The 15,321-nt window shown below is 36.0% G+C and overlaps 1 protein-coding gene across 1 annotated transcript in view; it reads left to right on the top strand.

Annotated features, from left to right (window-relative positions):
- The first annotated feature begins 1,769 nt into the window (after window positions 1-1,769).
- LOC134541665 (uncharacterized) overlaps window positions 1,770-15,321 on the top strand; it is a 33,534-nt gene continuing 19,982 nt past the window's right edge. Inside the window, exons 1-2 of the mRNA XM_063385272.1 lie at window positions 1,770-2,182; window positions 8,217-8,359. Of these exons, the coding sequence (XP_063241342.1) occupies window positions 1,876-2,182; window positions 8,217-8,359 (450 nt within the window). The 5' untranslated portion in view covers window positions 1,770-1,875. The remainder of the gene's footprint in view (window positions 2,183-8,216; window positions 8,360-15,321) is intronic.

The following is a 15,321-nucleotide window of genomic DNA, read 5'->3' as shown; positions in this document are numbered from 1 at the left end:
TACATTGATTGGTCCCGGTACTGGCCGCGTCCGTTGTCGGACCGCTGTGACACGCGTATCTAGGAATGCGAACAGTGCGCGGGGCCAGGATAGGTTGCAAACTTATATCAACGGGCTGAACCGGTGGACACTCGTCTCTGTGTGAGATTCAACAGAAAGTTACGGAATTGATGTTGCAACGACCTTTGCAGACGCGTTAACATATAGAGGAAAACCCGTGTTCAGGGTGGTATGCAGTCTAGCCTGCGACGGGATATTAATGACTTTGAATTTACGTAATAACGCCAGTGGGCGACGTACACGCTAAGTCCCTTGAATTGGAAAGCTAGTCACTTAAAATACACGTTACACTTTGCACTATCAAAATGGAGAAAGTTAAGAGACGAAAGTTAGTCAGTATTATTCTCAACACTTATTACGGAGGATCTACGACGATGACGATTAATTGGCTAATGAGCCGAAAATTGTGTACCACTACTACGCGGTCCTTAAACTGGACATGGAATTACGTATGAAAATAAAGTTCCCTGATGGGAAGAATTTAATAAATTAAGAGTCGCACGAAATATCGTGCGACTGGGTTGGGGTCGGTGCCGAGCTAATTAAAAGATTTACAAAACTTACACTATTGCTGAAATGTTGAAGAGATGCTAAAGTTGATGGCCCGACGTTCGCGGAGCGCCCGACCCCTGCGAGCTCCCAACGGTAACTGAGCGCGAGACCGCCCTGCGGCCTCGCGCCTAACCACGTGGAACGCGGGAAAACCGACCCAGCCAGTTTTGGACTTAAAGACAAGTTACACAATATATGCTTATAAAACAATTAGACATAATTTCCCTTACATGAATCCTCTTTTAAATTGTTATTAATTTAGTTGTTTTAATTTGACAAAATAATTATATAATTAATTAGGCGCATTGCCACACCCGGCCAGGCACTGACGTCGCTTTGGTGTTCGTCGCGGCGCACTTTCACACACTTGGCGGACATCACGCTCGGGTGTGTTCGATGCACTTAGGAGCAAGTGTTGCTGTGGCATAACGACCTTTGCGGACCAGAGGGAGCACCGGCGGTTGGCGTCAATCAGTATAATAATTACAGTTTTCCATGTTCCTATGAAATAATACATTTTTAACAGAAATTAAATACATTCAAACAGTTAAAAACATATTATTTGATTGGAAAATGGAAAAGTGTATTGTTTCTTCTAATAAAAAATAAAAACCAAGTTAGATAATTACTTGCTAGAATTATCGTAACTTTGTATTTTATTCAGAATCTCACCTGATTGTATAATTTTACTGTTTCAAAATATTTAATTTCTGTAATTAATAGGTTAATATTGTGAGAAATTAAAAAAATTAAATAAAATGTATAAAAATTCCAGTGAGTATTAAACCAGAGCTACCAAATTGCCAGGCAATGCGTTTGGCCACTTAGCCATATCCCTGACTTGACAATAACTTCAAACAAATTCCTAAAACAAAATTGAACATAACTAATAAATTCGGAAAAACTTTAAGGCATTGGTACAGTTTAGGCATTTTGTCAAGTACCCGAATGAATTAAAAAATAGTAATTTGGGAAAAAGTTTCAAAAGTTGAGACGGAATTAGAACTAATATAATATATTATACGAAATATCATTTAACACTATGTTAACGATGGTTCAACTACAACTAGCGCCATTAGTTTGCAGATCACCGTCAGCTTCATTAAGTCGACGAAACACTCCAAGGCAAAGGATAGGAAGTTGCCAAACCTATCTTTATGACTATGGTCTATGTTTAGCGGTGCAATGGCGATATGTGTTTGATGTTTTTGAAATTATAAACGTCATAATTCGCATGTGTTCACAAATAAAAGTAAATAAATAATGCAAGAATTTAAAGATCCTGTTGTTGAAAACATAAGAGACAGCTTACGATACGATACCTTCAGTCATAGGCAAGATATTCGTGAGAGTTTATGGGGACGGAATCGCATTATTTCAGATGCAGTTCGTAAGGAAATACAGACATCTGAAGACGTAAAAATACTCTGTGAAAAACTGAAATGCAAAAGTAAAATTACAAGAGAGGATTTATCAGCTCTTAAGCAAGCGCTTTTTTACGATGACAGAAATATAGCTGTGTTCTTCAGTATTGAAGGCACCTTACATGCACTTATTCGTGAATTATCAGGTAAACAGTAATATTTAAAACTACATTAATTTTATGGTACCATTTTTTATGCTGTTTAGTATTTGGAATTTCTTATCTCCGCCGGGTTTAATGAAAAGAAAACGTGAAAGAGCATATAATAAAAGTATTTTCGGATTTTTAACATTTTTTTCCGCAAATACCGCTACTCTACATATTTACCCATACTTTATCTCCCTTTAAAAAAAATTTTAATTCCCATCTTTTCTTTAAAAGTGATGTTTCATATAGGGTTTGAGTAGGCCTAGAGATATTTTAACAATTTTTTCTCTCTTAATTATTTGATTTAATGTATTGAACCCCACAATTTTCATTGACTTAATAATCCTTCACAACTAAAGACCCAAACACATGCAAGCATATACCTAAATAGTTACAGCTATAAATTTTTACCCAACACAAAAAATCAATCACAGAAACCCGGTTATAATGGACATAACACGATCCCTTTGTTTGTTATGGTTGTTTTAGCAGTAGAGAAATTAATTATATTTACAGAACAAAATCCTAATAGAACAGGTATTTTGAAACTAAATGAAGAAATAAATATTTCTCCTTTGGGAAGTGTGCCATGGACATTTGTGGTGTACATTTCATGTAAACATAGTAAACTAAAGAAAATATTTGTCACAGTCAAGTCAACGCACACAATTTCTTATTATGATGTCATAGGGCACACAGAGCTTCTGATTGGTGAAAATGTATCACTGTTTTAGCAGTAAAATGTAGACTGAACAATACTTAATGCTAATAGGAGCATGTGTAAATGCTTACTCATTATAATGTAAAATAATATCATGTTAGATTGAATTGCTTGAAGTTCCAAATGAATTTCAAAATTGATGGTGTCTGGACCTTCAGCAAGTTTTTGAAAATTGTTTAGAATTTAAAACACATTTTTCTAAGAGACTTTCAATTGTTAAATTACATTTTTTAAATGTTTCAAAAGTAGCTAACCTGACCCAACCAAACTTTGACTTCAACGAACTGGGATACCCATTAAATTGGCCTACTATACTATACTACTATACCTATATACATCCTATACACACACTCACCACACACACACAAACACAAAAACAAAAATGCCTAGGCTTTGCAGAAGAATTACAATTAACTCTATCAATGTGCAAGAAATAGAAACAAAAATGAAAAATACCATTACCTACCTATTCACTTATTGTAGGTGATATAATTCTTAATCTTGGCCCGTTCACATAGCATTCACTGAAATGTTTTGAAAACATATTTTTAAAACCACAGTAAAGAACACCATTACAAATTTCACATCACAAACCATGTGAAAATTTATTAAACATTTGTTCACATGGCCATACATTTGAAAGACTGACCATAGGTTAATAAAAGGAAACCTAAAAATTCACAGAAACATTTAGACTCCAAATATTTCCTAGATAAAAAATTTTTTTTTATAATATTTAGCACAATCTGTTAAATTAAAACAAGTGAATTAGAATCTTGTAAAAAAACAATACACTGAAATGATGACAGTAAAGTTATTAAAAAATTGTAGAAATAATTAATAATAACTATTTTCAAAATATAAATTGTTGCTAGCCAGGTAATACCAATTTACACTTGTAGAAACTCAGGCTTTTGACTTTTCCAACTTATTTAACCCTTTGTATAAAGAATTATTTTGCTTTTTAAGTCATGGTTTAAGAAACTTTGCTTCATTTATTATGATACAGTATTTACAGTTGTTTTTACCCCTTCTGATTGGTTTAGTTTTGTGTGTGTTAACGTAATTTTCTTTTGTATCTTTTGCTATAGCCTAGCTCTTTGTCTAAAAGCAAGCTGAAGCAATTTTTTTTTTATCAGTTATGTAAGTGTTAATGAGAGACCAATATACTTGTGTATGAGAAAAAGGACTCGTGACTTGTCAAAAAGGTGGAGGATAAAGAAAAATAATTGTCTTCAGGTTTTTGTAGTTATATGTGTTAACCTTGTGGCAGATTGGCTGATACTTTACTATGCATTTGTTTTTATTTGTTAGAAATTACGTCACATGGGCACCCTTGTCTTTCTCGAAGGAGAAGGAGGGCCAACGTTAGTCAGCATCAGATTTAGGTACCGAAAGGTCGCATATCGGGCAGTGGCTCAAAAATAACTTTATGAAGTAGAGGCGGAGAATTTAACAACTGTGATGTGGGTTACGCCAAGTATAATTAACCTTTTTTGATGTTTTTGGAACTTTTAAATAAGTATTTTGGCCACAGTCATCGGTAGCAGCCCACAATGATGTTAGTTTAACGTCATCAGTATTCCGAGGACAGAGTCCTTTGGTGTGTGCCGTGAGTTGCGTGCAAGCAACCTTTGGATTTCTCTGCAAACGATAAGTAACTTTTTAAACTTTCGGTACCAAGGAACAGTAAATTTGTGTCTTGAGCCAGTGAAGTTGTTTTGTGTGACAAGTTTGTATTTTTGTCATGTACATTTTTTTCTTGGTCGTAAGATGACAGACAGCCATTGTAAATTGTGGGTTTCACTGAAGAGAAATAAAAATCAGAAAAAAATAATTTTGTGTCCTATAGATATTATTTTCTTCAAGGGTTGTTGCTTCTAACAGCCAGACCACGTAGAGCTAGTAGGAGGTCTGTAATGTTATAATATTGGTGCCCGAAATGGGGTACCAAAAATAACATTCAGACCTCCAGCTAGCTCTAAATTATTTGGTTTGATTGTTATATACATAAATTCTTGAAGAATTTACTGGTTGCAAGGATAATAATTAAAAGTTATATAGAACATTTTAGAGGTTAATTCTGTTAACTTTAAAGATTGTCTTGCATTTATTTATTCCTTTACGGAACATTGAACATGGCCACCTTTTTACGACAGATTATTATAAAATGACGAAGTGCAAACAAAAAACTTACAGGAAAACAACAACTTTTCTACTTGCACAAACAAATAAGTTTATCACTTGGGCCCAATATTTAATTATAGAGTGTTTCTTAAACCTGTAGTAACTTACGACACCATGTAACAAGGGCCGAGAGACCGTGGTCTGCTCGGAGTGGCAACGAGTTTACTAAAGAGGCTCCACATGGACCTGCGTTGCCGCCTGTGATCGCAAAATTCTAATTAAAAGATAATTTATGTTCAGCAGCACGGCCCCTTCTCTTAACTTCATAAAAATGTTAATTTGGTGAGCCGCCACCCAACACATACTTTTGCAGGTACCCAAGTAACTACTAATGTCACAACCTAAGGATTCAACCTCTTGCCCACTGGAAGGAGTTAGAGCAGTTAGCCAGTCTCACAGCTCCACAAATATTCCTAATGACACAGCATTTTTTGATCATGTAAACGGACCATGATGCCTTGCGAATTCATCCACGAGATCCATCACGAACCTACTATCCCCCGGACCAAAAATACCTGTCTCTTTCTAATGCATCAACCCAAAATTCTGTAACCTTTTCTATGTCCCAGCATTAACAAATAAAAGAAGTATAATAAACAATATCTAAAAAATTTGTGAAAGCACAGAAACTTCAATACACAAGCAAAAAATAGGTAAAAATAACTTTAAGCAGATTTATTATAATAAATTGAGAAAATTGACAGAAATACTTTAAAAACATGAACTAATGATAAATACAAGCACAAAAACATATTACTAACATAAAAATACTTGATAAAATGCTGTTATTTCCATTGTACTTAATTACTATCCTGGGACATCCATATATGGTAGGTGAAAATGAAGAGTAGGTATATCTACCTTATAAACTATGTCATGCATCCAAAATATAAAAAATCACTTCTCAAAAACTGCATGTAATATCACAATTCTCTGCAAAAAAAAAACCTAAGTATTAATTTAAGCTGCAGGAAAACAAATGATTTAGTAGGTTAAGTAATTCATCTTCTGGAAGTTCTTCCCAAACTTTTCTACTTGCAGAGGTTTATTGCTTGATTTAAATAATTAACAACCAACTCCATTTAAGTTGTAAGGGACCTCAGTGACAGCTATCACTAACGCATCATGTTTTTGAGCTCAAAACCCTAGCTTAACATAAATGAATGAGCACAGTGAGTGCCCAAGTGATTCGGAGGTCTTGTCACCGTAAGCCTTTGAGCATAACTGCCTGATGTAAACTCTCTGAAACAAAATCACAAACCACCTGTGGCGGACCCACCTTTGAAATCAGGGGAGGTCAGATTACCAGAGGGTTTTTGGCTGGTAGTTAAATGGGGAGTCTGCAGAAATTTAAAAAAAAAATTAGTCCCTTAAAATGCATTTCTATCATCTTGAATAGTGTTTATAAAATTTTTTATTTCATATGATTTTTAAGAGCAATTAATAGGAAAAATATTATTTGGTGAATTTTTAAATACAACCTAAATGACACAGCAAAGCATGCCAGTACAACACATAACTCTGAAATGCGAGTTAAAACACCATTTAGCACTGAAATTTAATTAATTATGTGAAATTAATCAGTAATTTAACAAACTGTAACTCAAATAACAAAATTTTAATATTTATATCATGGTAAATTCATTGAATGTAATTTGCCTGTCTTACAGTAGTAATACTTTGAAACCTATCTACTATTCAATTGTTTTGTATAAATTCAGGAAAAATGAATGAAAGAATAATGTTTAGTTTGCCAAAATTTATAATAGTCCAAAACATTAGTTTCATTGATTCTTAAAAAATATTTAACAGTCATTGAAAGTGCTTGAAAAGTTCTTGCAAAATTTTACTGAGGAGGGTGGGAGTCTTTAAAACACGGACGGATCTGTATTCTATTAAATTAAGAAGGAGATAGAGATTTTCTCCTGATTTATTTCCCAAACAAACAGTTATACTTGTTACTGTTGCTTACAATCTATACAAGACTTGACTGAATAAATTATCGAAATCTGGTTCGCCGATCTTTGCACACATATTTGTTTCACTCTTGAGTGCAAACGCTGGAGCTGTATGTTTCAACTAAGTCACTCGGTACATAGCATGACCTATCCAAGACGTTCACTAATTATCCGTAATTCTTCTGGCATTTTATCACAGTCATTATCCACCTCACACCTTCCAGAGGCTTGTGTTTTGTAGTTGAAGCCATGTGGTGTCAGGAAGACAAGTATATTGTTATGGGTGTTAAGGATTTTCCTTTTATTTTTTAATATGGTTTGATGTTTATAGTTTAGTTCAGAAAATTTATGTGAACACCCAGATTTTTATTACAATTTATTTTAATAAATCTGCTTGTTGAATCTTGAACCCGCTGCTCTTGCTTTTTAAGTATTAACCTTCATGTATCGTAGAAAAGGGTCTCATCGCCCAAAGATGAGTGGTAGAGAAACAGCCCCCATCATTCTTGTCCACATAGAACCTACAGAAATATTAGGAAAATAAGTAACAAGTAAATGATCCCGTTATATTCACATCCATTTCCTTTCCCCAACACCACTCACATTCATTTCATTATCACCTTTCTCCTTCCCACTTTTCTATCATCCCCACAGTGGGTCGGCACAGTAACATTATACTTCTCTTAAGAGCATTGGGAAGATCTATAGGAAGGAGTCTCGCGACTGGCCCCTCCTACTGTGGAGTGATGCTGATGAGCTAATGTCATTTTGGGGATGCATTGACATTATATGCCAATAGTAAAAACATGTTAGCAATTCATGTCTAAAGTAGTATTTAAACATTGCGAAAGAATTTCTACCATATTTATGACTTAAGTTGAATCACAGTCGCAACACGTATTAACTAGTCTTGAATCAGATAAATTCATAAGCACATCAGAATGTCATCCAAAATGAGATGTTTGGGAATCAGCCAAGTGTGCAGTACGTGATAAGTTTTTTTTTTTTTTTTTACAATGAAAAATCTGAAAGGCATAATTTTTCTTGAACTGAACAGGACTTATATTTATTTTTACTATATGCATCATTACCTACAATTTAAATTGTCAATTTAGTCTTTAATGCACAATGTGTAGCAGTACCTAATCTTTAAACTTTTTTTTTTCAGGTCATAAAGCAATGCATCAACTGGAGGCAGCCTGTTGTTGCTGCAACTTGGCATTGGGAGATCCAAAATTTACTCTCCGCCTAACGAAAGCAGCAACACCGTATCTGGCAGCACACCTGGATGGACTTAGCACGGTTACTGTGGTGAGTTATTTCATGCTTCCTACTGTAAAAAATTGTGTGATTATGTATCAGTTTCGCTGATTGCAAGGTTCACTCATGACACTTTGGTGGCGTGATCTTAGTAGAAGACAGGAAAGGTTCTTTCCACTATTGACTATAAGTGTCTTGGCTGGGTCCCAGCGGGTGAGAGGTACATTTGTCGTTCTTGCACTCTTTCACTCTTCCTCGAATATCAGCGAGTCTCATTGAACAGAAGCTGAGTGAGCTTACTATCCAATTTCAGTGAGGTATCTGTATTTGAAGAAGTTTGCTCGCTAATTTAGATCCTGGAATTCTTTGTGATTTGTTGCTGTTCAAAGCTGATGTTTGATAAAGTAAAATATTGAATTTTGGAATTACAGCTATTTTAAAGAGTTCAGTGACCATGATTGTAGAGGTATCCTGCTCACGTGAACAGGACTGTGGGTCCAGTCTCAGCCCATAACGTACCTCAATTTATGAACACTGTGTTGGTACCCAATTACAGTTAACCATGATACACATGAAACCTCTAATTTCACTTCTTTCAGGTGAAAATTATTTTAGTGTGTAGACTTTATACTGTAGAAACATTAGACTGCTTTGGGCTAACTTTAATTTTGTTTTATCTTGTAAAAAATCTTATTCATCTGGTCTTTAAATTTTTAAAGTAAAGGCAACAGTAATATTTATAGCCAGCTTGAAGCTCTGAGGTGAGCAAAGCCGGTCTGGTCTTTAAATTTTTAAAGTAAAGGCAACAGTAATATTTATAGCCAGCTTGAAGCTCTGAGGTGAGCAAAGCCGGCCTCTGTTCAGGCCTGAAGGTGTTCAGGGTGGCCACAGACCAGGAAAACCGGAAAAAGTCTGAGAATTTGAAACTAGTCTGGAAAACCTGGAAAAGTTAGGGATATTTTTTTATGGGTCAGGGAATTTCTTGAGATATGCTTTTTTCAGCATTGTAATGGTTTCTTCAATGGCCATTCATTATAAAAATGTGAGTTAACTGAATCATTTTCAAAATTGTGTGTGCATTTTACAATATTCATCCAATAATCCACGCAGAATTTATTTTTTACATATCTTTCACAGTTAATCTATAAATAAAATATTTTCTGCCTAATATCTGTAGAGACATTTATTTACATTTTACTTCAAGAATTTTAATGGAAGTATTGAAACTTTTAAGTTTTCTTGTGGCAAGAATATAGTGTGGAAAAAATAACTGGTATTCGTCTACAATGATACTGAGAATGCTATATTATTTTTACAGTAAACCTTAAGGCATGTTATATTTGGATTGATTATGCTTGTCTGGAATTAAAAAATTAATAGAAGTTGAAATATGAGCCTCAGGTCTTAAGTTTGGTGTGAGGCTTATTATAATCAAATATTTTTGTCTATGGTCTAAATATCAGTGGTGCGAGTCTTATTTGAGTAATTCTGAAGGATAGCCACGTTAATGTAAAAAATATTAATAAAAAACTCCAAACAACATTTTTTTTATTTCTTGACATGTTTTACAATCATTCTTTAAGAGGGTGTTGTGATACAAGTGGTGATTTTATTACAATCATTCTTTAAGAGAGTGCTGTGATACAAGTGGCGAGGTTAGGTTACAGATTACAAATACTGTGATATTGTGAAAATGCTAAGTTAAGTTAGGTTAGCTACATTAAAAATCCTGAGAATGGTTTGAACAGTTGTTTAGGAAGTACCAATATAATATAGCTAACTTAAACTAACCAAACATCTTTACTATATTATAGTGTTTTTAATGAAGATAACCAAACAGTTCATATAATTTGAAAGTAAATATAAATTAGGTAACCTAACCTAACTAACCGTTTACACTATTAAGTTGTCGTCGTCCAGGCTGAGCCCCTGTGGCGTACTAGGTGCTCCGGCTGCTCTGGGGTAGAGGGGTTCGAGCCACGTGGCCGTGTCCTCCCAACTCCGCCTCGCACACTCGCACAACCACTCGCTCCTTGGCTGCCCCTCCCCCCACCTCCACCCCCCCTGCATGGCTACACTGCCCCGCACACGCGTAACTGACAGGAGGGGCGTCGGCGCGTCATAACGACCTGTAGGAAGCCAGGGCGGCACTTGGGTCGACGTCAAATGCCCCCCCCCCCCCCCTCCCGCGAGGCCGTTATGCGCACGGACGTCTCTCAGTTAGGCACAACACGCCGCACGTGGGTACTTGTCGAACACAGTGGGGGTCGGATCTGGGGGGGCCTACTTCACACTGCTCCCAGAGTAGGGGAAGTACACGGGTTCTGTGACACTGTAAACAATCAAACAGATGTGTGTGGCACCACGTGGCCGGGTGGGGCGTGGCCGGGAGCCACGTGGAGGGAATCCTCAGGTGGTTGTTGATGTCACGTGGAGCGTCGTCTGCTCATGCGACGGCATCTTGGTTATAATTTAAGAAAAGCTAGGGAGCGCTAGTGTCGCGCGCCACATTTATTTTTACAAGTACAAAAATGGGAGGTATCGCGACGGCGGGCATTCAATCCGTCAACCTTTGGATTGGTAGTCAGCAATGCTAACCACGCGGCCACGAGGCCAGTTGGAAATAATAATTTATGATGTATATATGCTTATAAAAATTTTGTTTTGTGCTGTGGAATTTTTAAAAACGTATGTAGTCAGCCATGTTTATTTTTTATATTACTAGGCGGGAAATTTAAAATATTTTGTCAGCTGCTATGCGGCCGGCATCTTTTTTTTGTCAACATTGGAAAAAAAATTAATTTCGGCTGCTAGGAAGTATCCAGAGCTGCCAACTTTGAAAATAAAATAATTTTATATATGACAATCGATAACTGTAAGCCGCCATATTGTAGCACAGCATACCAGACCGCCATCTTGTAGCACAGCATACCAGGCCGTCATCTTGTAGCACAGCATACCAGGCCGCCATCTTGTAGCACAGCATACCAGGCAGCCATCTTTTTTCCCATTATAGTCATTGGTTTTTTCAAGTTTGAATATTAAAAAATTATTTCGGCAGCATTACCTATGCTTATAGCATTATTTATGTGTTAATAAAAATACTTTAGGTATATTTAGTACTAGTCAGCAAATTCATACGCCATTTTTTTTATGTGTTAAAGACATATGTTCTCTTGTAGTGATTTATTTATATTGTTTTACCAGTAATTAAATATACAGTGGCAATTACTAAAAAAAAAGTAATATTATTTATAATATATCACCAATTTTATTAGAAGTATTCTTATTACGTCACACACAGTTGTCATTATTCATTAGTCATAACTAAAATAATTTTTTTTTTAAGTAATTTCTTGTGCATATATAGAGAGCATTCTCTCTTATAGTCATAATATTAATTTTTTTATATTGCCAATGCTGTGTCGCGCGAGCCTCGACAGCGCTCCCCCTCCCGATTTAATAATAACCCAGACGGCCTCCCGTGTAGGGACCGTCAGGAAGCGCTCGGCGCCCGGTAGCAAAGCCTTCAATTAATATTATTTAGATTTACCTCAAGTTAAAATATTTTTTTTCCACACTTAAAATATTACGTGTACCTGTATACAAATGTAATTTCTCCCAAGTTAAAATATTTATTCCCCCCATTTAAATATTATGTGTATATGCATTATTTCAGTTAATTATAAAAATAGTATTTCAATTTAAAAATAAATTACATCCTGTTACAAAAATTTTTTTTTTTCCAGTTAAGTGGCAGGAAGTTGTGTGTGTGTGTTATTAATAGAGTTACCTGTACCTGGTATTTGATTATTACCAGGCAAAAGTAACTTGTAATAATATTTTCTTCTTTTGCGATAGTCTCGTTTATTTACGTAACGTTTCTTTTAAATATAAAAAAATTAATGTACAGTAAACTCTCTATTATCCGCACCTGCTAAGAAAAAATACAGCACATATGTAAATCTGTATTTTATTACAAGTGAGCAAATTTTAACTCTACTGACGAGTGTATTGTGTGCAGTATACAGTAAAACACCACAGGCGAGCCCAATGCGAAGGCGCAGATGACTCACGAAGCGGCTTTGCAACACATCGTCTGACTGCTTTACTATTTAGAGAAACAAGACGACGATGCGCAGTTGGCTGAAAAACTTATGTTGCAGATATTCAATCAAGAATTAAGAAAATATGTTTCCCAAGCAAGAAACAAAAACAAGTGACTAATTTTTTTTTCAAATAGTTGTACTTTTTTAGTGTCTAATGAAGTCTCTGCGTACGTACAGTACTGTATCCTTGTTAGGAAGTAATTACAGAGCACTTTTATGTTTACATCTCTGAAATATATTGTATGTTAATTAAACAGAATAATAATAAAATTTTAGCATCGTTTAATAATTTTTACTGTTAATTGTAACTTTTATTGTACATAAATATTTAGATTTTTAAGTTGAAATTAATGTTTCCTTATTTGTTTTCCATTTTTGGCTCTTTTGCAGACTATCCGCAGTGGCCCTGCAACTTAATTTCGCGGATAATCGGCAGTGTACTGTATGTATATTTCTCACATCAGTTTTAATATATCTTATGAGTCTCGTTTACGTAACGTTTCTTTTAAAAAAAAAAAGTATGTATATATTTCTCACATCAGTTTTAATATCTCTTACGAGTCTCGTTTACGTAACATTTCTTTTAAAAATAAAAAAAAATTAATGTATGTATATATTTCTCACATCAGTTTTAATATCTCTTACGAGTAGCACATTGCTACAGATTAGATTACATTTTACGTGTGTTTTCCAGACAAAAGTAACATATCCTACGTGTTACAACAGTCAATGAGTTTTAAAATCTTTTAAACCAGACACGTCTCCCCCAATCACAGAAGGGGAGGCAGTCGACACCAGCCCAGCCCTAGCCAGCTCTTAAAAAAAAAAAAAAAAAAAAAAAACCTTAGGGCACGGCTGCTCGACCCGTGCCGCACCCCACACGTGAACATCTGCGCTGCAGGAGTCTACCACACACCACTTGTCACACCCCATTCCAAGGGTCTCCAGACAGCCGCGGTTAGAGTTTGTTAAGGCTGGTTCACTCCAGAACCACTCTTATCAGTCTTCCACATTGGTTATAGATATCCGTGTTTTTATTGATTCTGGGAATCCCTTCCAGCTGACTAGAAGACGTGTAGGAAGTCGCTTGTGGGTTTTATTAATTAAATAAGTGTCTATATACTTTGTCACTTGAATTTCTTGAGAATAAAAAATCACCCTTAACTTCATGACCATCCAGGTCAGACAAGTAGTATGTTCTAGGGTAAGTGTTGCGTATTTTTATCACCTTGAAAATCTCGTGGGACCAATTTACGGAATAACCTTTTGCAAATAAATTCTTATTTCTTGAGACCCGTACATGATCACCTACACTATCTTTAAGTCGCCTGTGATCTATCTTTTTCACAACATTGTAAACAGTTTTAAGAAGAGAATTAATTATCTTTCACCTCGTTGGGGCTCATACCGATTGTCCTATGAAATCTGTCATTGTATACATCCATTACTTTTGGTAAGAGCGGTAGCCATTTGTAGTTTCCCTGAGCGGACATTTCCGTAAACAAAAGCAATTTTAAACTTCTAATGATGCGTTCAACGACCGAGGCCTTCAGCTCGCTGTTGGTTGAATAATGGTTAATTCCGTGTTCTTTCATCAATGTCTGAAATCTTCTATTATAAAATTTGGTACCGCGGTCTGAGTGCACGTGAGTGAAACCTCCAGAGTCCTTTAGAATACGTTTCATAGCTAAAGCTCCGCGGTTTTTTTTAATACCGGAGCCGTGTAAGCCCGCTTGGAGTAAACATCAATCGCAACCAATATATATCTGAATCCTTTATTCGCACGGTGATAATGTTGCATTTCCACCAAATCAATTTGTAAAAGATCGCCGAGACCATGAGTGATTACACGTCTCCGAGGAAAAACTTTGCGTGCGCTTTTGTGCAGTTCAAGCGCAATAACGCATCGGGCGGTAATTTTTTTTATTTTTTTTTTATTTTTTACTTATTTTTGAATGTAGCCAGATTCTATGAGTTCTTCTAGTATGGCCAGTACTTCATTTGAATGGCTCGTGTTCCCGGATTGTAGCGAAGCAAGTAATAGTCTAAGCCGATCACATAATTAATTTACCAAGTTCCAGTAAACATATTCCTTTCGACAATTTAAATATAGTTTTTCAACTAAACCACTGCCTTCATGGGAAGCAATGGCAGGACAAAGAGCCTTAACGAGCCCAAACTTTTCATTATCGGTGTTTTTATAACGTTTGGATGACACATCATTTCTTTTAAAACGTGCGCTAGTAGACTGCAGCAAGCGTGTGTATTGACGCAATGCAGCTTCTGAATACACCTTAGTTTCTTTCAAAAACAATAGCTCATATAATCCAGGCAAAGGTTGTATTAGTTTATCATCTATGCAAAGTAAATTATTAGGTAGGAAAACAACTTCCTTATTTCCCAAGAACCAGCGATTGTTGTGTTTGTAAATTCCGTAGGTGTATCATTTATCTTAGAATTAAATCCGGTTAGGTAGGACCGGGCATCCTCACCCAATGGCTCACGTGAAGCACCCAAGCGTTTGCCCGAATGAGCAATCGGTGGTAAATCATCTTCTTCACCTTCGCTAGAGAAAGCCTTAATCTGAGGTTTAGCGATAGGTGTAGCAGATTATTTTTTCACCTCAACCGATAAATTATCTGCGGTAGCAGAAGAACCCTCGAGATGCGACGTGATCAGTTTGAATACCTGTTCATTAACTGCATCCCGCGCCAGGCGCGCACGTTTGGCTAGCAAATATTTTTCATGAACGTTTTGTATGACGTGATGGAGCTTTCTTGCTTCTAAAGCCATGACTGACTCATGTGAGCGTAAATAGAGGCTTTTATACATTAAGGGTGCCTTTTAAGCGCAATAGTGGTACTGGGAATAACGGGAAGCTGCACCGGTACGGTAATGCTCGGG

The sequence above is a fragment of the Bacillus rossius genome (genome assembly GCF_032445375.1).
Source record: "Bacillus rossius redtenbacheri isolate Brsri chromosome 4 unlocalized genomic scaffold, Brsri_v3 Brsri_v3_scf4_1, whole genome shotgun sequence".
NCBI classification, from domain to species: domain Eukaryota; kingdom Metazoa; phylum Arthropoda; class Insecta; order Phasmatodea; family Bacillidae; genus Bacillus; species Bacillus rossius.
This window is presented reverse-complemented; position numbering and strand designations above follow the sequence as displayed.